Source organism: Ambystoma mexicanum, chromosome 3p (genome assembly GCF_040938575.1).
Source record: "Ambystoma mexicanum isolate Mex_15411 chromosome 3p, UKY_AmexF1_1, whole genome shotgun sequence".
NCBI lineage: Eukaryota > Metazoa > Chordata > Amphibia > Caudata > Ambystomatidae > Ambystoma > Ambystoma mexicanum.
The window spans coordinates 411,047,159-411,073,500 of NC_090925.1; the positions used below are offsets into that span (position 1 = coordinate 411,047,159).

Below are 26,342 nucleotides of genomic sequence, written 5' to 3' on the forward strand. Positions count from 1 at the left end.
TTTTATCGATCTAACGCAGGCGTTTGACCTCGTCGACAGACACCGCTTATGGGAAAAACTGGAGAGATGGAGTTGCCCACAAGAAATACTCCAACCAATCAAAGCTCTCCACACGGATACTTCCCTCAGGGTTCGACTTTCCCAAAGAGGTGATCTGTCAGACGAAATCCAGACCGGGCGAGGGGTAAAACAGGGATGCCCGCTAGCACCTGCCTTGTTTCTTGCATACCTCGGAGACTACGGCGACTCAGTAGATCTGGAGCATACGTTTCCGCCGTCTCTCGCATCCTCAAAAATAAGCTACCTTTTGTATGCTGACGATCTAATCCTCCTGGACCAGACCCAGATAGGTCTCCAGAGACAACTAACACATCTCCTGAGCTACACAGCCGAAAACAACTTAAAAATCAACCAAGAAAAAACAAAAATAATGATTCTGGAAGAAGGACGGAAGAAAAATAAATCCTCTGAAAAATTCAAATGGTACCTAGAGGGTAAAGAGATTGAGTCGGTCCCAGACTATAAATACCTAGGCGTCCAGATCGACTCCTCAAAAAACGAAACATCTATGCAGTTTGCTTTGGAAGTAAAGTTGGGGAAATTAGCCTCACAAGCAAAGGCAATCGATACAAAATTTGGTAAATTCTCGTGTATCCCTGTAATAGACTTTTATAAGAAAAAAGTTGTTCCTTCAATTACCTATGGAGCAGAGGCCATGCCAACAATTCCGGAAAGAACTTGGCAAAAACTGGAGAGCAAGTTCTGGAAATCAGTCCCGAGTCTACCAAAGTCTACATCTATTGCTGCAATCCGCCAGGAATTAAGTCTATTGTCACTAATAGCAATAGTAAACCTAAACTCACTTAGGCTATTCAGGAAATGCATTACGGCCGATACCGAGCAAATCTTTGGCCTATTAAACAAAGAACTACAAAACGACAAAGTCAAAATGCTAAAAACCTGGAAAAATAAAATTACGTCCATCTTAGAATCAGTGACGTGCACGGAAGCTGACCTCATCACAAACCCTCTGAGAGTTTATAAGAAACTCAAAGAACTAGACTGGATCCAGACCCAAGACCTAGTCACCAAAAACAAACTCCTTCTCCATCTTCCCCCCTTGCTCTCTAAATTAAACGAGCCGATGCAATACCTCCGAAAATTCCCAAATAGGAGAGCAAGAAACTACATGTTAAGAATCCGGCTAAATTTGCTGGAAACAAACGAGATCCTGAATATCCGAGGCCTCTCCGACTCTAACATATGCCGTCTGTGCAATGTCGAAACTGAATCCATCAGGCATCTACTGACCACATGCCCAGAAACCTTAGTCTTAAGATCAGCCTACATAAAGCACTTTAGCCCAGAAGAATACGGGTGGGATGAAGTCACCTGCTGGAATAGACTGATAGGTGGGGACCGAAACTGCTGGTTACTGGCTTCAATCAAAATACTGCAATTCACCATGCAGAGGATCGAGTGCAAACGGCCCCATCCTCCGTAAAACCAAAACCATTGGACTCTTTCTGGGCTACCCCTGTGCAAGTCACCCTTTCGCCTCTTCCCTTCTTTTCTTTTGTAAAGTTCTAAATGAACACACAAATAAAAAAAAAAAATATATATATATATTTTTTGAATAAAATATGATGCAGGATACAATCCTTTAAAGAAAGAACAGAGTACAGAATCCAAAGGCACAGATGCTCACAATGCGAGATCAAACGGTGTGCTAAGGGTAAGGCAGAGTCGGAATGTAGGCACCACTCTTTAAACCTACGGCAGTGCAAATCAAAGGAACGGTCTAAAAGCTTAAGGATAAAGCTGACACCTAACATTATGCAAAGAGCCTGCAAATCACAAAGCAGAACCTTATTCTCGTCAGATGTGAATGCAATAGATTGTATGGTCCAGTACTTATTGAGCTCAGAACATAAACTCACAAGGAAACACCAAGGCGCTGAGACAAGTGTCTCAAGAGGCCGCGCAACCAGACCAAAAAGCAGAAAGAAGATCCACCCACGCTGTAGCCCTCCACCCCAAATTCCCTAGCCCGCCATTGTTCCAGCTCACGGAGGGATCAAAGAAGTATTTCATTTATTGTGACAATCCAGATGTGCTTCAATCCCTGAAGATTCATTATCTTGAAATATTATTTTACTTGCCGCTTAGATTTGAATTTTGTATTACTACTGAATTGCATCATGCTCCACTGCTAGACTGTAGCTGGTGTCTACACAAACTGCAATACCCGGCTGTAATGTAGTTCCTAGGACTCTACCAATTTGCGAACCGGTGCATGACCGCTGGTGCGCAGCGTCAAGCCCAGTCTGTTACGTGTCTGAACAAGCCAGCGCTCTCACTTGTGGGATAAGCAGATAAGGAGTTGTCACGGATAGAAGAACTATCGATGCACTTAGCACACCATCTGTTCTTCCTGTACCCAATTTTCATGTCCTTGTGCTGAAGAAAAAAAAAAAAAAAAAGCTGAAATGGTTTCCCAATCTTTACATGAGATTAAAAATCAGTTTTCCAATATATAGGGCAGACACAGACTTGGGGGAAAGGAGACCACTCAGACAGTGTTCCTCCCTGGTGCTTGTGAGCAGGGTAAGGGAGAACTGATGTGGCCCAGCAGGAATCATCTAGTATGGAAGCGGGATGTACTACCCCAGTAGGAATAAATGAATACAAGAAGGTAGATTTGAATATGCCAAGCACTCCTAAAATAATGAGCCAGTCAGGGCTAGAAAAATGCTGCTCAAGTTATGTTACTTAATACAACATCACTTGTCAAGCACGCGACTGATATCGCCTCATACATAACCGGACAGGATTTAGATATTTGTGCTATTACAGAGACTTGGTTATTTAAAGGTGACAGGACCTATGCTAGCTTTGGCTATCCAACTGGGTACAACAATATTAGGAAGGATAGATCACAAGGTAAAGGCGTAGGAGTGGTGCTATTTTCAAGACAACACTAGATGTTTGGGAAGTTGGCACGTCTTGCATTAATGGATGCGAGTCACTTCATGTTAAAGTTAGGACGAATCCTGAAACTACCACAAATATGATACAGATTTATAAACCCATCCCCCACCTTCCCCCCGCCAACACCCCAGTGTTGTGAAGGACTTCCCAGAAGATTGGAGTAGCTTATTGCTCCCAATCCTAAAACCCAATACCACAGTATTGGGAGATATGAACCTGTGGCTGGGCTGAAAAAAAGATCCAGCAGCCCAAAGCCTTGAAAAATCCCTCAGTAACCTAGGTTTTCGACAGCTTGTTAAAAAAAACCTACACATGTTAAGGGAATACTCTGGACTGGATTGCCATGCATAATGTACTCACGAGTGACCCAGTTGTGAGCCTGTGTCCCTGGTCAGATAATTTTGTTCTATGTGAGGAACAGAAGCTGATGAAGCAGATCAAATCCACTAGAAATATGAAGAAACTTGCGCCAGAAGTCATGAAGAAATGGCTACTACTACTACTAGCCTCAAAGGCTGAGACTTTATATAATGTGGATGGAATGAGCAAAGAAATTCAGGGGACTTTGTAAAAGGCAGTTCATGTTCTTACACCAATGCGAACTAGATTGGTCCCTTTTAAGAAACAGAATAGCTGGCTCATACCAGAGCTACAAAGTCTTAAATCAAGGACAAATGTTCTTTCCTTTGGAGACAATCCAAACTGGATAAGGACTGGGAAGATTAAGATTATAAAAGGAAGCCTCCAAAACCTTCAAAAAGGCCATCATAGAAGCGAAGATAAATCTGCTCAATCATAGGATTGGGGAGCACAGCAGGAGTCCAAAGAACTGTTCAGCATTTTAAAAAGGAACTAGAAATCCCATGCCCACGTTCGCATGCAGGGCCTATAAAAAAAATGTTGAAGGGCGCTTATGTATTGAAGATGTTATGCTGAATAAATTGGATATCAAACAAAACCTTGAGGTAAAGAAGACTGATGTGGATTATGCTAACCCACAGATTATGAAAACGACGGGAGGTTTTGTTTTTAACATCTGCCCAGTAACAGACAGAATTGTCGGAAATAATTGATAAGCTGAAACCTACAAACTGCAAGGGTGACTCAGTACAGACATTTAAATCATGTTCCACATTACGATTGAAATTCTGACTACATTTGTTAATACTTCATTTTCAGAAAGTCATGTTCCTGATCATTTGAAAACTGGATTTGTTGAAAAAGGCTGGTTGGAGCATTTAAATATAGGCCTATTACCAATGTCCCTTTTTACTTTAGATCACGATGCCCATATTCAGATTTTAGAACATTTTAATTAACCACAAGGTTGCACATGAGACAATCTAGCTTTGGACAGAGTCATGGCATGGAGACAGCATTGCTGGACCTTAAGTCCAATGTTGCATGGAAAAGGGCAGGACGGCCGTCTTAATGCTATTGGACTGGTTGGCCGCCTTTGACCTGGTGGATCATAGAGTGTTAATTTCCAGGTTGAAGGAGGTGGCAATTTTTTCTGAAGCCGCCAAGGCATGGATAAAATCCTTCCTGGTGAGCATAATGCTCAGGGTGTGTAGTGACTTGGAAGAGAAGCACCACCAAGTCTCATGCATGTCAGAGTTCCACAGGGAGTATATGCCTGTCGCCATCCGTGTATAATGATTTCACTGTTCCACTCCGAGTTGTGGAATAAAACAAAATTGAGTTCAACTACGCAGATGACACCCGTGTCATCCAATTATCTGGTAACTATGAGCAGGACTCGTCAAGATTGAATGTGGTTTATCATCTCATTCAAGCATCAATGGTGGAAAATGGTCTTGTGTTAAACATTGAAAAAGTGAACTTATAGTAGTTGGGACAGCAAATAAAATCAAGAAACCAGGGGCCAATTACAAGATGTTTAGGGTACCAGGTTGTGATTTGGAAACCAAAACAAAGGTTAAAACCCTTGTACTATTTTGGTACCAACATCCAAGTATGAAGGCACAAGTAGCCTGGTGCCGCCTTCAGCATATTATATAAAATTGCTTACCAAAATCGGGCCATTTATTTGAAAATCAAATTGCGAGATAATTGTAAGAGCCATTATTGGGTTTAAGATTGACTATTGTAGTAGTCCTCTTGTGGGCATTAACAAGTAATAGCATGCTACACTTCATGTCATACAAAACAGCGCAGTAAGAGCAACTGCGCGGCTCAGAAAGAGCGATCACGTAACTAAATCAAGAAGAAGCTTACACTGGCTACCTATTGAAGAAAGGATTAAGTTCAGTCTTTTAATAATGGTGCACAAAAAGCCTCACGTGTACTGGGCCGTCGTATTTGAGTGAGGCTTAGACTGTAAAGAGCAATATGAGAATGCGCTTATTGAATAAAATATACAATAGTTAAGAGCCGAGATGCTTACTCACTCAACTGAAAAAAGGTGCCTTCTATGCAGCAGCTCCTGCAGCTTGGAATGCCCTCCCTTAAGAGCTCAATTACTTTTAGGTTTTATTAATTGCATCCCCTCCAGTTAACCTCCACTTTGTATGTTTATATTTGTCGATTGCGCCCATAAGCCTCTGGGTCCTGAGGGGCACTGTACACATTTAAAGTAAAGAGAGTGCCACAGCTGTGCTGCCTGAATGGAGAAAGAGCAACGTCCCCATTTTGTCTATCTAAATATAAGAGGGAATAGAGTAGATTGGAGGAAGCAGAGCGCAGACATCTACCTGGAACATAACAGAGGAGTTGAGGCGATAAAGTTACCCGATACACCATACAGCACATGATACACAATGCACCGGGTCTTACACTTTATTAGTTTTTCCACCGATAGCCAGTGCATAGAGTGCAAAATTGGCGAAATGTGCACTCTTCGACCAGCTTTCACCAGCACTCCGGTGGCTGCAATTTGTATTCTTTGAAGGTGACCGACCTTTGGCAGGCCAAGGCATAAAGTGTTGCAATAGTCAATCCGGCTAGAAATAAAGGCATTGACTATTTGAATTTTATGTGAAAATCCCGAAACCTTCCGAAGCGATTTAAGTGTACTGTGACATTCAGACCATGCAAGCTGGAGTGAACTAAATCATGTGATGTTGGGCAGGTCATTATGGAATTCAGGTGTGGTCATTGATTAAACCTCCATTCACAGAACAGATTGATCCAACTAATATAGACTTGAAGGTAATTTAGCTCCTCGAAGATAGGTCTCGTCTACATGCATCATCTTCATGAGGCCCCAGTTGTTTAGACTGCTTTTTGTGTTTAGGTTTCAAATCACCAGTCTCCTCGAAGGGACCCTTTCCTGCTTGTGAGAAGTAGCGGTGATACAATCTTGGTTGAGAAAGAATCCCATAAGAAGAGAGGTAATCTGGACAGCTTGAATAATCAGCACAACGAAGACGATGGAACCCAGTGCTGCATCATCGCTGCCATTTGGCTCCTGGGTTTTGCTCCAAGACTGTCAGCACTTTGCATGTCTAAAGTAGTAGACCTCTGAAGGCTGAGTAGTTTGGTAAGAACGTCATGAGAAAAGTCAGTGGTCATTCTCTAATCCATCTGAGATACCATACAAATGAAGTTCTGTTGACCAGCTCTACCTTTCTAGATTCATTACGGTCTTGCGCAACAAGACCATTTTTCTCTCCATCAGAATATTGCCAGGTAAGTCTACTTCACCACCCCCCCCCTCTTCTATGCTGCCTTCAGTCACTGATCCTAAAGCTTCCATCTCGGCTAGTTCAATGTGTACCAAGGATCTATTGGGAGGTTTGCTCCCTAAAGAGCTTGAGAGCAGCAATCCGTACCGTTAGTTCAGAAAAAGAAGTAGTATGTAGGATTGAGTAAGGTGGATCATACTTGTGATTTTTGAGGGCAGTTATCAAGGTTTCAATATCAATTTGACACAGTTTGTCCTCTGCATCCAGCGAATAGTCAGGCTTAGACACATGCTCAATAGGTACAAGTGCACAATGGTGTTCCTTGTCTTCCCAGCAAGTATAGTTCACAACCCTTCACCCCTCATTCAGTGGCTAAGTTTGCACACCAATGGGAGTGCAAATGTGGCAGGAACAACATTTTAGTGCTTGCCTGCCGTTCACTACTGCATGTTGTACAGAATTGGGAACCATGAAATACTTCCTCAAAAAAATCCAAGGTGATGTTCGCATATGCGGCAAGCCTTTGAATGATCTGCAAGCCAGCAATCTACTGTCAGATTGCACAGGGTATGACCACCCTTTTCAGCTGCCACACGGACAGGGAAGGTCATGGGAACAGTACCCATGATGGTGGTGTGCACATCACTGGCAACATTAAGATGGTCAGGAACTCAAAGTTCTCTGGGCAATGATGTTCCCTATGTTTTAACATAGCAGATGCGTTCAGACTTCAGATGGAGTAGAATGCAACTGGTGCATAGTCTCCGAAGCAGGGATGGCTTAATCTGGTCTGAAATGGTCCTCTAGAGGTCACAAATGAGAGTTAAGTTTGCTGAATGGCAACTAGAGCAGGTGGAATGCCCCGATCCAGTGGTGGATCAGCCACATGCTCACTTGCTTTACATGAAGGGGCAGCACATCAGTCATGCCACATCTACACCACCACCATGTGTGCTGCTGCTGTAGAATGTGGAGATGTGATTTCATCCTGGTTTATGCAGACATAAAGACAAGTTATCTGCAGACCTCCATTATCAGTAAAGTCTAAGCATAATTAACTCCATTTGGTGGCAGGTTCAGTACGAGCTCAGGCTTTGGTCACAATCTTGGTACATGCCACCTCTTGGCTTCCCCATTAATTTGACTTATTCTCATGTAGGTCATTCCAGGGCACAGGACTTAAACAATGACTTGTGATCATGCGATTAAATACATCCACTGTAGTTAATTGTACACAGGTTTGCTTTGGCAGAGAAGATGGCCTGTCTAGAAATTAGCAGTAAACAAGACAACGTGAGAGCAAATCGCTTTGTATTGATGGAAAGTACACCCCATGGCTGGGAGCTTGCCGACCAGTTGTATAGGGGTGCAGAGGTGGGCTATACTAAACACTCGCTGAAATATATTCATTTGTGGGGTTGTTCGGACAGTGTTTTTTTTGAGGAGTCAAGAGCATGCAATCTCGTAGCAGGGAATGTATAGGAGCTGGGCAGTAGCCATTAACCAAGAAAGGTAGGTTTGCTGTGTGAAACATTTCTAGATTTGTATAAATATTAAGCATGTACGAGGCGCCAGGGAAGTTTACAGAGGGAGGGGCAGGCAGAGGTGCATCAAGATCTTCCCCCAAGTGTCTGAGTTTTGACCTATTGCAGCAAACAAATGTTAAATGCACCAACTTGTCCCACTGCTGATACCACCCAATTTACCGCCTTCATTTCTCACTAGACGAGGAAATAAACCTACCTCTATAATTGTCTTGAAGGTGAAGTTGGGTTTTATAATCTTTCCGGGCTTGTTACTCTGGCTATCGAAACCCAGCATGGCACAGAGCAGCTCCTCAAGTGGCTGGCTCAAGTCTCGTTCCTGATCGCAAGGGATCCCCCAGTCAAGAGCTTTGTAGAGAATCCACCCCAGACAATAGATTACCTGAAACCAGTTTTAAAAAACAAAAGAATGTTTAAAAAGTCGGCCCTGGAAAAAGCATAGAAGCCATGAAAGGCAGAATTTCACACAAGTCACAAATCATTCTGGTGCAAACACAATCATTTTGATAACACATTTTACTTGCACATCACATTTACAGAATTGCCCGGTACCCAAAGAGAAAACCTAAGAGACGGAATGCTACAGCCTTTTCTTCTCTCATTCCCTTTCAATTTCCACAAAGTTTAAAATGGCATCACGTTTCATTTGTGCTATATTAGATCTATAATTTGGCTCATATTTGTTTAGGGGCCAGTTTCGGATTAGTATTTTTTTTTTAACGTAACAATGTTCTATCTGCACTAGTGCTTTGAAAAAACACGAGCACAATCTTGAAGACAGCAATGTGTGGGGGTGTTAAACATCTCTAATGCATGCCTTTTTGAACAAGCTACAAATCAGTCAGACAGATACACTAAAACAGTCCCAAAAAGCTGTAGCATTTGTCAAATGCTTCATTTCATCTATGGGTGAGGAAGAGGTGAAGACCAAAGCTTGCAAATAAATTACATTTAGCCTATAAAAAAAAAAAAAAAAAAAAAAAAAAAAAAAAAACAGACTTGTTTTTTTCCCCCTTTTGGATCAACACTTTAGTCTACCCATTGCTGAGAGGGCACAAGCAAACTGATACAACCATCTACATTATGCCTTTTTGCAAAGCATAGTTAAGGTTAATACGAAGTCTTTGGCTTTTCAACGCATGAAAAAATAAATAGTTGAGTAATATTTCGAGGCATGCAAGATTTCGACATTATGGCCTTCAGTTTAAAAAGAGGTTTACTTTAATCGTGTTTTCAACACCTTTTAACATGGGGTTTACCCCCCACAGGAGAGAGAGAAAAAAAAATAAAAAACAAAAAAAAATTAAAAAAAAAAATCAGCCCAAATATCTAAATTGGTTGCTTTGTTATTGTATTGTGGGGGTAGCGCCTCCAATGAGTTTGGTGTGCCTTGGAGATGTTGATGCCGAATTTTAAGTTTGGTTTTGCTGATGGTATGAGATTGCCAGGTCAGTATCTTAGGCATAGCATGTGTACGTTGGTTCTGGGTGGTAGCGTCCCCAGTTACAGTGTGGGTGCGACTGTGGTAGGAGTCATGCACGGTTAATGGTCATTTCTGGTGGTAGCGCCCCAGTCAGAGTCGGGGTGTGACTGCAGTTGAAGTGACGCATGGTAAAACAAGGTATGTGTGCTGGGTCGTAGTGCTCCTGGTTATGTGTGGGCGTGACTGTGGGTAGAAGTCATGCAGGGTCAAAAACAAGCTTTCAGTGGTTTTCACACCACTTCTATTTTGTCTTGCACATAGACCGCTGCTCTTGGCGGTTGTGTGCGCGCAATTGTGGCTCTTTCCATCTTCTCTCCAGGTTGCAGAGTGTTCCAGTTATATTGGTTGTTGGTCCCGGTGTGCCTGGGCAGCGCACCGGGTGTGTTGTGTGTGGGAGTGTAAGTGCACATGTAGTGTGCACACCCATGTGATATGAGTCGGTGTGAATGGGTGTATAGGTGGGAGTGTCACCTGTGATTGTTGTGTTAAGGCAAAGAGGGGAGGTGTGTTGTGTAGCACTTTGTGGTGTATGTTGTCCTAATGAAAAGGGGGGGGGGGGCGTTGTGTATGGCTTTCCCAGGCAAGAAGGAATGTATGATGTGGAGTGTTGGTGCCTGAGTGTTGAAATGTATAGGTGAAGGTTCCAGCCTGGTCAGTTGGGCAGGTCTCTTCTTGGGTGATGGGCCGCCAGTTTTTATTGTCCTTTATGTATCTTGAGTCACTTGTGAAACTACCGGTAAAGATACCTATGAAGGTGGTTATAAACCTAGCATGTCAACCAAAGAAGGCTGGGAGCTGCTTCATTTCAGTAACTCATTGTAATTGCATATAATTTACTAAACATAAAAAGTAGACTAAAACAGTATTAAAATATCATACTTTAAAAGCTTAGTAACATTTACTTCTACAAATTACAATATATACACATTTAAAGTCATTACAGTATGCATAAAAAGGCAAACATGCAATGTGTGCTAGATTCAATTTAGTAAATAATGCAAACTGTAGTTTTTAATACAAAATGTTAAGCTGCTTTTGTTAATATTTACAAAGAATTTTTGAAACCAACATATTGCAAAACACACAGGATACGTTAAGGTGCTCATAAAATTAGATTTTAATATAAAAAAAATTAAATGCATTACTAAAGTGTATTATGTTGTTACCTTAATATTATTTATGATGTTTGTAGACTGGGTTTCTTTTGGTTTAACCTTTTTTTATTTTATTAAAATTACATTTTGGTATCTGCAATACAGTTTGAATTGGCATAAATGTGTGCCTATTCAACCTGTATAATAATGTGTCTAATGCACAGCAAATATAGGTCACATAATTAACAAATACATATTTGCAGCCAAGATCGGCACAGTACTGAATCTAGTCAGCAGGTGGGAAGAGGGCGTTTGGGAAACAGCACATTGTATTGAGGTGGTCAATGGGCAGGGAGCAGAGAGAACCTGAGAGAATGAATAACTGCTGGAGAGATTCACTCACTGCCGCAACCTGTTGGTAGAACTCCACACTTTTGCAAGATGAAGGATGGGGTTGCCTTAGAAGGTGAAAATGCCAGCCACCAGCAAAGAGTATTAGGGAACCATGAAGACAAAGACCACCTTGCCTCACGGGACATTTGGATTTGGGTCTTAGAACCCAAATCAAGCAGACTTATGGAACTGGAAGACTGTTTTACACTTTACCAGACTTAGTAATTTGTGGAAATCAATTGTAACAAAATGACATGAAATGATTTGTTGGAATGAACAGACATGTTATGTATGTTTTTATGGGATTATTCTTTAGACTCTAAAATTATATACTAAAATAATTGTTTTAATTTTTAAGTGTGTTTTTGTTTGCTGTGGAATTTTCTAAGAGAGTTCATAATTTCTTTGGTTTGTTTGCCCCCCTCCCCCACCTGGGTATAGGAACAGGAACACCCAAGGACACATACAACATTCAGGGGAACTAAAGCATACCCTTTGTTACATTGACATTTTTATGTATTTTTTCCTACACACAAAATTACACAACTAATTTTTCTCATCTTGTGTACCCAACTCAATTACAGTGGAAAAAGAGCTCTGACAATTACCAGGTTGCAGAAACATTGCAAGTTAGTAAGCTGGCATCATCCTTATAAACTGTGAGAGCAGTCCATATCCCCAGCAAGAATGATCTTTTGCCTAACCTAGTCCACGGGGGTAGGTTAAAATGAATTAATACAACTGAAAAATGCATTTTTGTATGCATTCCCTGAATCCGCCCTAGTGGGGATTTTCTTTTATTATATTTTTCTTTTTTCCAATCTGTTTCTGGTGTATGAAAACGTTCCCATTAATAAAAAAGGTTAAAATCAAAACAGACCACAACCAGGTAGATCATTCATGTTTGGGACATCCATGCAGCTACAGTGAAATGAAAGCTTAGTCACAGTTCACACATGCAGGTGAGGAAAAGGAATTGCCCCACCGATCATGAACACAAAACCTAAAGTATGAAAAAAAAAAAGAAATCAGCGAGGCCAACAAAAATGGACCTTCAATAAGGCACAAAACTAAGCAAAAAAACTCACAATTAATACAGAATGGATCAGCAAAAACACCAATAAAAAGCAACACACATGAGCACACCAACTTTAGGAGCTTACACCTTTAAATCAACTATTTTCTTGCAGTTATAGAGATAAAACATACACAAGAACCACATTCCTTAAAAATAAAAAGCATTACTAAAAACATGCATTACACCACAAACCAAATGCACACAAGTTATTGCTATCCATATACACACACATTAAAATAAATGTAAGCATTGGTTCACAAACAGTGCATTCATTTTCATAAACTAATTTTAATCATAAAAGTGCAATTTACATCCAGAAAGAAATAGTAAAATGACAAATTAGCCCAAGATCCACCAGAAGCTGTAACATGCACAGACCAACTCCACCTGTGCAGGAAGGAAAGAACTAGTAGACAGACCTTATCGGTCTACGTCCCAGACTCTGGAACCTTCTTTCCATCAACACCAGAGATGAAGACCATCCACTTCTCCCTCCATTCCCCACATAACCTGAGATTAGATGATCTGCTCCCCTATGTTTACTCTCTTGGTTGCCAATTACCCACCCTCTTGCTCCCCCAATTCTTATTTCCCCACTCTTGTATCTGTCAGGATCGGCGGGTGGAGGCTTTGGGACTACTGGAGGCGTTAACCTGTTCAGAGTCACGCTCTAGTCCTCATCCAGCATGGCGGCTTGTCCTATAACTTCCGGCTGCGCCCCCTCCTCCAGTGCGTTGTATCTGTGTACCCTCCTGTTACTTCGCTTGTACTCTTGTGACTTTGCTAGTAATCATTCTTGCTCTTTCTCCTTTTTTCCCCCTTTTCCCCGTGCCTGTGCATTTTCAGTCCTACGTTATTCTAGTGTTTCCAATCGTACCTTTCACACAGCGTTTTGCTGTGTTTCCTTACTACCGTTTTTTCTTACCTTCACTTTATTTACTTTCACGGTGCTCGCCGCGTTTTCCCTTCTGAAACTTCATTTCATCCACTGTGTTGCTGCTCTTGCTTCCTTTCTTATCACTATACTTTCCCGGCGCTAGCCGTCTCCCTTCTACAGCCTTTATTTTCTGTCCACTTTAGTATTTGTTTCTTCTTTTTATCCATCTTTTTTGCCATTCCCGGATGGCAAATTATCAGCCTTCTCACTAATTGGACTATTACACTCGCTGGACAATTGGTCTTTGGAACTACCATCCATCCATCCATCCATCCGAATATTACCTTATCCAGGGTTTTTTCTGCCTTTTCGGCTTTTTTCCCTGGGGCGAGGCTGGCCCCCTGAGGGGTCCCCGGGGGCAGGTTCTCAACTCTGTCACGACAGAAGAGGTGGGAAGCTTAAGGAAGACAAAGAAGAAGAAGAACCCAAAGAAGTCTGAAGCTACACTTAAGGAGAGCTCTTCGGAAGACTCAGGTGAGAAGGGGGAGTTTGAACGTGAGCCTTACAGCATCTCCACTTTCCTAACAATTTACTCTGCCCAACCTGCCCCCCCTCCCTCCCTCCCTCCCGTCCACGTAGCTTGAAAGCATTCTGTTGCTTCCCAAGGCCAGGTCTGTACATTTTGTTTTATTACTCAACCATTTCTAAATGGCACATTCCTCAAGTTCAAACCCTGCTCAATTACTTGGCTACACCCACTACTGCACATGACCCCGTGCTCAATTTACACACATACAATGCTATTTGTAACTTTACAAACATGTATATTTCCCAAAAAAGAAACCACTTCACCTAGGTATATTATAAAGTTGATATATAATAGTGGAATTTGGGTTAGAGACTCCTTATTCAAACAGTAAGCAGAGGTTTCCATGTGGAGACTGCTCCAATGCAAGTTTATAAAAAAAAAATAGGTAGTGGGCTAATACTCACTCTTCGTTCAAGATGTAAAAATTGTAACTGATGATCTAGGACATTCAAAAAGCGTTCATAAGGTGCACATAATAGCACCTAGACATAGCCAGGTAAAGAACTTTGTCTTCAATTCTTTAAAATGCGTCTCAAACACCAATCATAAAGGACTTGCTTCAGAACACCTTTGGTAGTTCTATCAGTCAAATCTAGGAAGTCCCCAATTCATAACGGTCCAGAGTTTAACAGGCCCAGACAGGTCTTCCTCCACTCAGGATAAAGTATTCGCTGCTGTGAGTTTTATTATTTCTCTTAGAGCACACCCAAAGTTGCCCAGGAGAAATCCATAACATATCCAATGTAACAAAATCTTTTGAGAGGTCATCGACCAGTGGCCTAACTTAACAAACAGCGCTAAAGAGTACACTAGGAACGCTCCGTATCTCAGCACCACACAAATCAGCAGACAATCTGTGGGCTCTACATACACTTAGAATGCCAGCTGGACAGCCCTCCCTCTAAACACGTAAACAGTACAGCACAATACATATTTATCTAAATCTTATTTGGTGAAAATATTCCACAAAACAGGAATATTTGAAAAGGAGGTTCACAATTTAAAATGGCTTTTTTCTTTAAACCAACACACACAGAGACCAACTGCAACTTTCATTGTAAATAAAATTAAAAACTTGGATACTAGAAACGAATGTGCTTACCTCTCTTCAAGGCTCTGGGCCCCACAGAACCCCTCAACCAGCAAGGAAGGACCAGCTCATCCCCGAGCCATTAGCATTGGTGGTGCAGTTGGACTTCTGGAGGAACCACAGCCCCACAGAGCTACCACAAAATAGTGGTGCTGCTGTAAACTCAAACTGGTGGCTGCAGGCTCTCATGCTTTTGTGGAGAAGTTGCTGTATTGAAAGATTTATTTTCCCTCCTACCGTTTTAGCTTGAATTTCCCTGCTCACATTTCTCCCAGAAATTGAAGTGAGGTTTGGTGTAAAGCAATGGTGGGTGGGGAGGTGCAGGGTTCTCCCCGTCTATCAAAAAGAAGTTGAGCAAAAAAAAAACCCCAGGAGATTCAATTTTCAGGTGAGGATTCCAGATAAGCATGGAGAGGATGGACACCGCAGAATTTGCTGGGGCAGCCATAGGTCTGCTGTTGGGGCAAGAGGCCCCTGGGCCTCGGATGGTCAAATTCGGCCCTTGGCTAGAATTTGGGTGAGGCGGTGGTGCAAGGCTCTGAGCATGCTCACTGCTTGCCCTCCTGCACCACCACTTTGCCCTGGCCCCGTAGGGTGTCGCCTAGGCCAAGTCGCTCTGTGAAGGAATCCGCGTTGCAAGGTCCTGACCTTCGATCTGTGTTAGCCGCCATTTTAGGTTCATCCGCCATTTTAGATTCTCACTCTAAAGGTCACCCTGTGTTCTAAGATGGTGGACAGCGTCGTTTTGAATGCAACATGGCCGTCTCGACCTCGGTGTACAAGTTAATATGTAAACTGCCCGCAGGCCAAATGTTAGGGTCATGTACTGACACCTCATCCTTCATTGACCTGTGTATAGAGGATTACCTGCACTAACAAAGCTAATCCATGAACATATATTGTGCACAATACTGTTCAAGCATCTAATGTGAACACTTGCCTAACTATATTGTATAAATGTGTACGAAGGCTCAATATGAAATCCAAAGACACTGTTGCTATTGTAACTTGTTGGCAAATGTATTAAGGATATCCCCTAAATGCATAAATTAGGATCGAACTCGGCACGAACCCTAGATCCGAGATTCATTAACTTACAAGTGGGTTGGACATCATGTTTTGGAGTGTATAAAAGGTGCAACTATTCTGATGTACAGCCCCACTCACTGAACACACCGAACAGGGCTGGTATTTTGCTGTGTTGTACTGAGGGCCTGATAGACATCTGTTGCTTTGTCCTTCAAAACTGTTCAGTTGTAGAATAAAGATCTGTGTATCTTTTGAACCTGCGTTTGGTGCATTTCCTTTTGGGGTACTCATCCTCAATATCTTCTCTTTGCTTTCTCAAGGGTACTCCCCATTTGTGCAATAAAGCATGCACAATGTTGAGGAAGTGGATTGTGTCTTCTCTTAGGGACATGATCTCAACAGTTCAAGGGGGCACCTCATGTCTGGGCCTATGTCATGCTTTTTGGTCCAGCTTGTGCCACACTCTCCATGGATTGAGAGAATGAGATAGTTCTGCTTGTATGCCCCTTGGACTCTCTGATCCAGGGTATAACCTCTAGGTCCCACAGGACGGCCCAGTAGCAAATCCCGCAAATCGGAATCATCTTCTGAAACCTCTACTTAAATTCTACAGTTGCAAGCAGACAAATGACCATAGATTCCATTGTCCACATGAAGGCAAGCACCATGTTAACTAATAGCAAAGTTCGGATTACTATTTGAACAATCTAAATTATTAAGAGACAGTACGCCAGACAACTAAAGCTGAACTTCCTATCTGATGCAACCAGACCTAGTCTCATTGCTTGACTTTGATTCATCTTTTGGGGATGCTTCCTGATTAAAGTGCCAAGCATGCCAGCTGTGACTGCACAACTGCATTTTTAATGTGCATTTGGAGCCACAAGTAAAAGCAATTTCTGCTTTGACTCACTTGTGCGAGTGCATCTGCGATGCGATTAGAACATCTAGGGCTAAATCAACTACAGTCTCTTCCCATGTGCCAAATGGCATAAGGACTGATGAGATTGGCACCTCATTTAGTTAGCTTGTTGTATTGATTTAAGTGTTGGTGTACTTATGGAAGGGATTTCAGTACATAAGGGTCAATTTAATAGGTTAAATGTCCCAGACGAATGCTATAATCTACCATTAATTAGCAAAAGTATTGCTGAAAGTTGGACAATGTTCTTCATTTAGAATTGTAATAGAGAATTAGAAATGGTGTATGAATAAAATACTTTTCCAGTATGCATTTTATTCCTGGAAGCATTCCTAAGAAATGCATTTCTCAAAACCACATTGGTTTCTTTGTCATATGGGTACACTGGGCTAGAGCCTGTACCGATTCCTCAAGAGGGTCGGGCTGTACATCCATATTTTCCGGTTTGAACAGATAGAGGGTAGAGCAATGGTCAAGAACTAGGGAGGAGGAAAGCTAAAGTTGCTTGTTCATGAGCCAAAAAGTGGATCACAACACAAAGGACTGCAACATGTACTTGGACCATAGTTAAGATAAGAATGATCAACACTCAAGGGAAAAGCCTGCCTATATGGCTGTCTCTGGGTTTCTTGATGCAGAGGGACTAAATATGGATAGGAGGATCATGATGGAAATATAGAAACAAAAAAAAGAAGGGCAGGTGCTCTGTGTTGAGACAAGAGATCTGCTGGGTTTAAGATCACAATATAATGAAAGACATCACTAATCTATTGTCTAAAGGAGACACATGCTTCTAGGTAAACACTTGCAAAGCAGATTGTAAAATAGAAAAAAAAACAGCCTTAGATTTAAATGAAATGATGTACAAAATAGCTGAATTGTTTTAGAAATCTCCGCGTGAACACACTTTTCATAATATATGTAACCAGAACTATTTGTGACTACCATCAATTGGTACAAAAATTATAAAAAACAATGCAAGTGTCCTTCCAGAGTTGTTTGCTTATCTATAAAAGACATGTGGTCTCTACCTTGTTTGAAAAAACTATTCCCAGAGAGGTTCCAGCTCTATATGCCAGATGGACCATCTTCAGGGCGCTCTTCAGTATCTTAGGTATTCAACTTGTATCTGTAGGAAGAGCGGGCTCCGAATTTCAGCCAAGGTTTTGAATTTTAACTAAGGCTCCAAAGTTCAACACATTAAAACTGACCACACTTATCAACAAGGGTATGACTCGGATGTGGGACACTGATGAATATAGTGTGTCAGTATTGTAAATGCATAGTGCACATGCCAGCAAAAAGGAAGGTTTTGAATTTGGCCTTATATAACAGCTGATGTTATCATTTTGCACAACACCACAGTAAGATGGACTGAGTTGCATTAAAGCATAAAGACTAGCGATTACTAATCATTAACCCCTAACAATTAACATATCCCTTACCAATATTCAGTGCAGCTCAGTCCATACATTTTCTGGTGCAATTTGGTAAGCTGAATGGAGGCTGTGCAAAGTTACCTGGACGTGCAAGAAATAAGAATGGAGAATTAGATTTGTTTCTGCGGTAAGTTTAATGTGGCTCAAAGTAGGCCTTTTGTTCATTTGGAGTACAGGAATGCTGAGCAGGAGAAATTTAACACTGTCGGCCGTTTGCTGCCATTCTAAGCAGCCAGGCTAATCATGTGTTTCTAGAAAATTCTTGTGATTTAGCTTGCCAAAAGGCAGGTGGTTCCGATAGATGCATGATGTTTTCAAGTCTCTGCTGGGGCCGCATTCTTGTAACCCTGAATCAAGCCTCCCTAAGCCATCTCATAGCGCCTTAATACCCGAGGGCTACAGTGCACTTTACAAATGCAAAATAAATTATATCACTTTAGTCAGGCCTCAACAATTTATCCAAGTAAACATATCCATGGGAGGTCTCAGGCAGATGGTTTTAAATGGGGCTGTCTCCAGAGGCTCGGCTCTCTTCAGCTGGTGCACTGTCTATTGCTCTGGGATCTTGAGCAGACATTGTCCCTGGAAGTGTACGGCACTCACCAACAGGCAGGCCAGCGAGAAGACTGGGATCCTTATTTGACGAGTGGGAGGAAAACCAGATGAAGAATTCTGGCCAGGCAGCCTATTTTGGGAGACTACTCCCAACAGCTAAATTGAGGGAGTATTCTGGCTCCGTTGAATGAGGCATCACATAGATGAGCACAAAGGTTCAAACTGAGGTGTGCGCAGGCTAGAGAATCTTGTAGTTTATTATGCGTTTTCTTTTCACTGCCCAAGCAGCATGTTGTAGATATAATCTGATGGCAGTGAGCTGCAAAGAGCGAATGCTAAATTTCAAGGTCGATTAATAACGGTTTCTGAACTGCAACACAGAAAAATTGCTTAATGCCCATTGTGGCAAGAGCTAACTTATCTCAGGGAGTTGTAAGCATTTCATTTCCATTTTTGAATCACAGAAGTGTTATCTGAAAAAACTGTATTGCACGTCTTGATTTGTGCATAACTCTAATTTTCTATAAAAATAACAAAAACAGTTGAATTAGCCTCAGAGTACTTAGGTGTTCTGGTCTCTTGTGGTAACAGACAAATGTGAACAAATGGTAGTTGCAATTTACTACAGGCAGTAACTTCATATTGCTGCTTGTGATAAAGTACATAAAGTTGGTGGTTGTGAATTGGGTTAATTTTAGGGGCTGGTTACATAAATGACTGTTCAGATGACTTAGTAAGTATTCTGAGATACCGACAAAAAGGCTTAACATGGTATTGTAAATAAAATACTGCAAGATCATGAAATTATAATCAAGTGTACCAAGTACAGTCTTGGCTTACAGTTAGTGGCCCCAGCATAAGAACAGTTATCTGGCAGTTGCCTGCATTTAATGGCTTACCAAAATACCACAACAGGCTCACCAAAAATGACCTCTGTCATATCCAATTTGATTGAAACCTTTTTAGTTTAGAATACCGTCGTTATTTACATATCTTATTTATTTAGATGAAAGGTACATACTCCCTCCTACCATCTTCACTACATCTCCCCATGTTCTTTTGTCAAAGATTGATCATCCCAAACGTGTACTCAAGGAGCCTTCCTGAATGATTTAAGGGCAAGACAAAGAAAGGAAATCCTATGTTTCAACCCTACAATGGTTTCCTAAACGTTGTCACTACGAAATGTTTCAGAGTACACTTGAGCATTTAAGGAGGGGACCCTGCACTGTTAGTCACTCAATTCTTCATGAAATAGTAATGCACTTCACCTAGAAGGCCAACCAACAAATTTGTACAACTGAACAGCCACAGATTTATCGTCTCTACCACCAGACCAAGGTACATTGTTTACAAGTTAAAGTAGGAGGAGAATAAATTTGCAAAGTCTCGTAGAGAACTTATATATGGGATAAAGGGCATTTAAAGAAATCTAAGATTGTACAAAGTAAGGCCAGCCAAAGAAAGTAACAAAGAATATGTATTGAAGAATCCACTAACCCAATATATTGCTCGACTTATAGTATGGCATAATCCATCAAATGTTATTCAAATCCCACTGACCGGCTTTTCTACAATGGCTCCTCTACACAGACATCACCTGATCACCCCCATAATTAAATCCCCCACCCTCCACCCACCCTCTGAACAAGGCGCATCACCTGGCATAGGGCTAAAACATGTTGGGGAGCGGTTTTTCAAACAAGATGGACACAGCATGGGTTTTTATAGACAAGGACATAACTGACACCGCTTATGACATGTAATGTTTAGGGCACAAAGAGGAACGTGGTTACGGTCATATGGTAGTAAGCGATTGCAGTTTCAATGTTACAACATTGCAGCAGTTGGAGAATAAAGTCCCAATATAAATTCATCCAGTTGCCAGCTACTGTGACAAAGGATAAGGCACACAACATTTGTAATCTTATTAAACAATTGTATGAAAGGTTCCTGGCATAGAGTGGCACATGATTATAGAGCGCCACTTTATTAACGGTTCTCTTAATATCTTAGTCTCCCAAAATGTTTGTGTAGACTTATAATCCACTGAGATTTAAGTTGATTTTTGTATAACATGCACAAAATAAAATATTTCCACAATTTGAAAAGATCAATTTTAAACAGACACTTTTCTACATATCTTTACACAATGTAAATCATTTTGTCAAATGAAAGGAAGTTGCCAACATTTAATGTCAGATTACTGTGTCACACTGATGATCTATTATAATTGATTGTTTGGCATCTTATGTTGTTCAATTACAGTTATTACTCAGAATCGAACTTGTTGTTGCTGAAATGTGTTTTAACCCTTAGGCTCCCCCCCCCCCCCCCCCCAAGGGTAGGATCATGAATCATAAGTAGTGATGTTAATACTACAGTATTGAGCATTGTCAAACTGCCAAAGTACCCATTTTCTGCAAATAACAAAATTGTTCATTGCACACCAATTAATATTCACAAAACAAGTTCAATTGTAATAGTGTTTACATCAAAGTGTGATTGTCATTGTAACTACAGAAAAAACTTTTAAGTTAAGTGGAGATTAAGAAAAAAGGTGACGGGGAACATAAGAAAAAAGGATTGCATTAGCAGCATACATTTAAGAACGAATTATCACATTTTATCAACTTAGTTTCCTTCTGGTTGCTACTCAACAATATAGGTTTGTTGACTAGTCTTTCATAAAGAGAAAGTCCAATCAGGTTTGCAATCTTTGATTCGCTGGGGAGCTACTCCTGTTGTACGCAATTGGTTTTTGCTATTTCTTTGGTCAGCCATGCCCATTTCATATTTTTACTTACAGGGCTTGCAGGCAGCATACCCTCATAGAAAACACCTTGTTGCAAGTTTCCCATTGGGCCCGACAGTTGATCAACAGTGGCACACATTTGATGCGATCTTGCTGTGGAAACTTTTTTTTTTTTTAAAGGGGGGGATGTTGCTTTTCTATGAAGACAGGTTTCCTTGTGATGCATATCTAATCCGCTTTCATAAATGCTCTTCATTGAATCCCAGAGTAGTTGTCTTACTACTAGTGACAAATGTTATCGTCGCCACATCCATCCGGCTGTTTCTAGCTATGGTAACGGATTCAATGCCTCTAGATTGACTTGCTCTGAGGGAAAGGATGGTGTGTAAGGCAGCTAAAATGGTAGCTCTATTTGGATAAGGATCCCTATGCTGCCTATCATAGATCAGAGTGAAGCATCTCAGAGTATAGCTCCACCTTGTTGGATTCATGGCCCACTGTTTATCCTTTAAATTTGTTCTAGTCTCAATAGTTGCAATTGTCGCATCGGATTTACTTTATTGTACTTAAAATCAGGAAGTATTTTGAAAGGTTTTATTAGTGATATCTTGTCTTCTCTCTTCCATTGTATCATATTTGGAGGCTATTGGACCAATATTGGGATTGAGAAATTCAAATATTTGAGAGCATTTTTACTTCCATTTCATTTATCTCGTCTAACAAGTCTGGTGATACACAATGGGTAGTTCAGTTAATTAATAGGCTCATATCAATTTCTTGAGCGGATGCTGGCAGAGGGGCTTGACCTTATATTCTCGTATTTAGTATTTTATTTATTTCTATAGCGCACCAGGCCCAGGGGCAACCGGGCGCTTAACTTAGTTACAACAAGATGAAAGCATGACAAGGCAATGTACAGGAGTATTACAGGAAGATTTACAAAATTTACAAAATATACATTCAAGCGAATATCGATAAGGCAGGGATTTACAGGATAGTTAATAAGGGATGCAGAGTAGGTCAAAGTGCAAGTAGGGCAGTAAACTGGTGTTAGCTGTCGTGGGCGGATAGCCAAGCTTTGGTAAGGTGTTTGAATTTCAGGAAGGAAGGTTCTGCTCTAAGGTCATTGGGGAGTGAGTTCCAAAGTTTGGCTGCCAGGATGGGGAAGCTGGTTCCACCTGATCTTTGGAGATTAAAACGCGGGATGACAAGGCAGTTGGCTTGGGCTGCTCTGCGAGGTCTGGTGGAATTGTGGAAAGAGAATCTGTTTGCCAGGTAGCGAGGGGCTTGGTTGTGGAGGCATTTGTGTGAGAGCGCCAGGGACTTCAAGGAGATGCGATGTGGGATAGAGAGCCAGTGCAGGTTGCGCCTGGTGTCAGATATATGCTGGCGCCTAGGAATGTTAAGGGCCGCTCTGATCGCATTGTTTTGGACAATTTGTAGCTTAAACACTAATTTCTGTTTCCTCTTGACAAGTTTTCTTTTCGTCGCTCGAGTTTATTTAGGTGTAGGTATGGGCAGAGTAAGGGCCTTTATGAATTTACGTCTACATATCATTTGATTTAGGTTATTCATGCAAGTCTGGTTCTTTGATTATTTTGTTTCACATTGTTTTTTTAGCGGTTGAAATAGATCACATACCATCTCATTTGCTGGTAGATTAGAGTGAGCATCCTCACTCATTTCAATACAATCCAGGGGTGGGGGATTGAGGCTCTCTTGCATCATTATAGGTGCTCATCTCTTGCACCATGGGGGATGAGGGGAAATTTGCAGGTTCTAAAGGGTGGCTTACTAGACATGGGGCAGCTACACAAGAAGGCTCATTAGTCTTAAAAAAAACATCTTGACCCAGCCTGAGCTTCCTTTTGGATTCTAGAATGTCATGATTTCACAGATTGTGTTAGAGGATGTTATTTCTCATTTCATTTCCAATATTCCCATATTATCCGATTTAATTGAGAATATACCTGGGCAAAATGTGCATTTATACTTGTCAATATTGTGGAGTGTTGCTCCATTCTAGTTTCTAGGTGTATATTTTTGTCAGACTGTAAAGGCCTGTATTCAGAGCAGCCAAAGAAGTTTTAATAGGCTGGTAGCATGGGATTTTTGAATCCAAATGAAGGTCTCGGGTCTGTCTAAAATGTCAGAGGATACTGTTGAATCTAATATTTTAGGGTTTTCTTCTTGGTTTAAAATTGGAGAGCCTGACAAATGTGACTCCTTTAACATATCAACCTCGAAATCACTTGTTTCACTCAGCACACTGTGCAGGTTTCTCATTCATCTGTGTCTCTGGTACGATAACCTCACTTTCCGCTCCATAGGGCGGCTCTGTAGGCAGAGGCAGAGTTACACATTAGAGTTTTCGAATTACATTACAAACTGGATCAGTCTTTCGTGTTCGTTGATTCAGGTGAGGAGGAAGCACATAGGCTCGTCTTGACATTTACACATGAATCTTACACGTTTTCTTTGTCGCTTGTGTTAACATTTACACTCTTAGTATGGTCCTCGTGCAAAGGACAAGTGGAAACGACTTGTGAATATATTCATTAGCATGAATGTTTGCTTCGAAGACAATGGGAGGAACATCTAAAATAGTTCTACTTGCGTGTGCGCTGGAGTTGGTACGTGAAAGGAGTCGTTGACTTAGTGAATTACATTCCAGAATTTCAGCGTCTGACACGTGTAATGGTTCAGCGTTCCTCGCATGGAGCAAAAATCCAGTTTCTATCAGTGGCTCATCCAGTAAGACGGTTTGTCATTTACATGCAAGTTCGCGGGCAAGTCTCTGAATGGGGGGGACCAAAATTGGTGAAGAAGGCCTCCAGCTGATTTGGATCACACCACGCCCTTTTTGGTTTTAGTAGATTTTTGCAGGGATGGCAGCGTATACAGCTTCAAAGAGGGTTCAAATGGAGCGTTTTTGCATGAGGTCACTATCCAACTGGCATGGCAGTTATTAAAGTATACATAACCGAGTGGTACACAGGGATGATCTACACAGATAAAGTGGTTCTCCTGGGTATACACAGGGAGTCAGATGTCGGGACCGCTGACTGAGTGCTGTCCGGCTGCCCTGCTGCACAGCTGAACAGCACTCACAATCCGCACTACCGAGAAGCGCATGCGCGAAAGCACGCATGCATGTGATTTAGTAGACTTCTGGGAAATGTGGGAGGCCCACTCTAAGGAAGCAAAAGAAACAATTTTTACAGGCTTTTTACAACTGTAATGAAGTATATACACGTTTGTGTGTAGGTTATTCTATGTCCTTTAAGCTCCCCTACCAGGTGATTCATCATTGCAGATGTGTATATCCATGGAAGAGTAAAGTTCTCAATTCAGACCGCGTTGAAGCAGGGGGTCCGTAAGAATCAGCACTCAAAATCAGCACTCCAGGGAAGCTTTTTGAAAAATACCAAATAAGGTTCTCAGAGTTATAATATGAACATTATGTACTTGTTCAATTTCTTCTGCCCATCATTACGCAACTCAATTTTAATATGTTAAATTGCTATAGCGATATATTCTTTACTACAAAATTGTGCATATACATTATAGGTCAAGTATATTTTTATATGCGTCGTTTAATGTACGCATTTTCAATATTGCTGGTTTCTCAATATATTTATTAAGTAATAAAAAATGTTATAGTATGTATTATAAGCCTTTATTTGCCATTTGTAGAGCACACAAAACCCAACGGCATCTAGGTGCTAGATCTTAGGAAAATGGTTATATAGTGGTACAGCAAAGTATCATTACCTTTCAACATATGTAAAGAGTTTGTCTTATGCATAGAATACAGAGTAAACATACAGATCTGCAAAGCAGGCATAGCAAGTAGGATAATTAAAAGCAATTCTTTATAGGATTAGATAATTGATTAGGACTGGGTTGTCTAAGCTAGGCCTAGTGTTTCATTGTTGAGAGTTCAGGCTGAAAAGTCTGGTTTTCAGGCTTTTTCGGAATGACCAAAGGGAGAGGTCATTTCTTAATTGAGTTGAGAAGGTGTTACACTGCTTTCTGTCTCTTAAATCTTGGTGTTGCAGTGAGGTTGGTGTATGAGGCTCAAGTCGGTATATTGGAGTGAGTCGACAATTTGGTTACTGAGGTAAGCTGGTGCATTGTTAGGAAGACATTTGTGGGTTAAAGTAAGGATTTTAAATGTCATTTTATCTTGGACCAGAAGCCAGTGAATGTGTCGTCTGGTGGATGAAATGTGTTGGTTCTTAGGTGTATTCAGAGCGGCACTGAATAGCATTATTTTGTACAATTTTAAGTTTGTTATTTCTGGTACTAGATCCTGCAAACTGAGAATTGCAATAAACTATCCTCAAGAGGATCAGTGCGCTTGCTAAAGTAATACTGTTATCTGTTGAGAGGAAGGGTCTGCTTAATCTGATAAGTTTAGACGTGTAGGCTGCAGAGGAGACAATGCCATTAACCTCTCTGGTAAGTGTGAGGAAGAGTCAATGTAGACCTCCAGTGTCTATTTTGTTTGCAACATTAATGGTGTTGAAGGCTTTGTATTCTTTGTGTAGGTGGTTTAGTTTCGATTTGATTAACTCAGTCTTGTCATCGTTAAGCCATAATTCATTTTGAGCCATCCAGGCCTGGATGACAAGGTAGATTTTGTTGAGGTTGTTGGCGTCAGTGTCATAGCATCCTGTGGTGGCTATGAGTATTTGAGCATCATCCGCATAGTTTGTATACAAAATACCCATGTTGTCGAGTTTGTCAAATAGTAACTTTGTGAAGGCGTTATCCAATGTGGAGATACACAGGAACTTTGCGGCATGCCGCATGTTACTGCGACTGGAGTGGCTGCTGTGGAAGTGGAGAAG

General features: G+C 41.2%; 1 protein-coding gene across 1 annotated transcript in view; it reads right to left on the bottom strand.

Moving 5' to 3' along the window:
• Window positions 1-26,342, bottom strand: part of LOC138580499 (protein spire homolog 1-like) — a 1,163,133-nt gene that overhangs the window by 1,032,285 nt on the left and 104,506 nt on the right. The window contains exon 3 of the mRNA XM_069651091.1: window positions 8,382-8,564. Coding sequence (XP_069507192.1) covers window positions 8,382-8,564 — 183 coding nt within the window. The remainder of the gene's footprint in view (window positions 1-8,381; window positions 8,565-26,342) is intronic.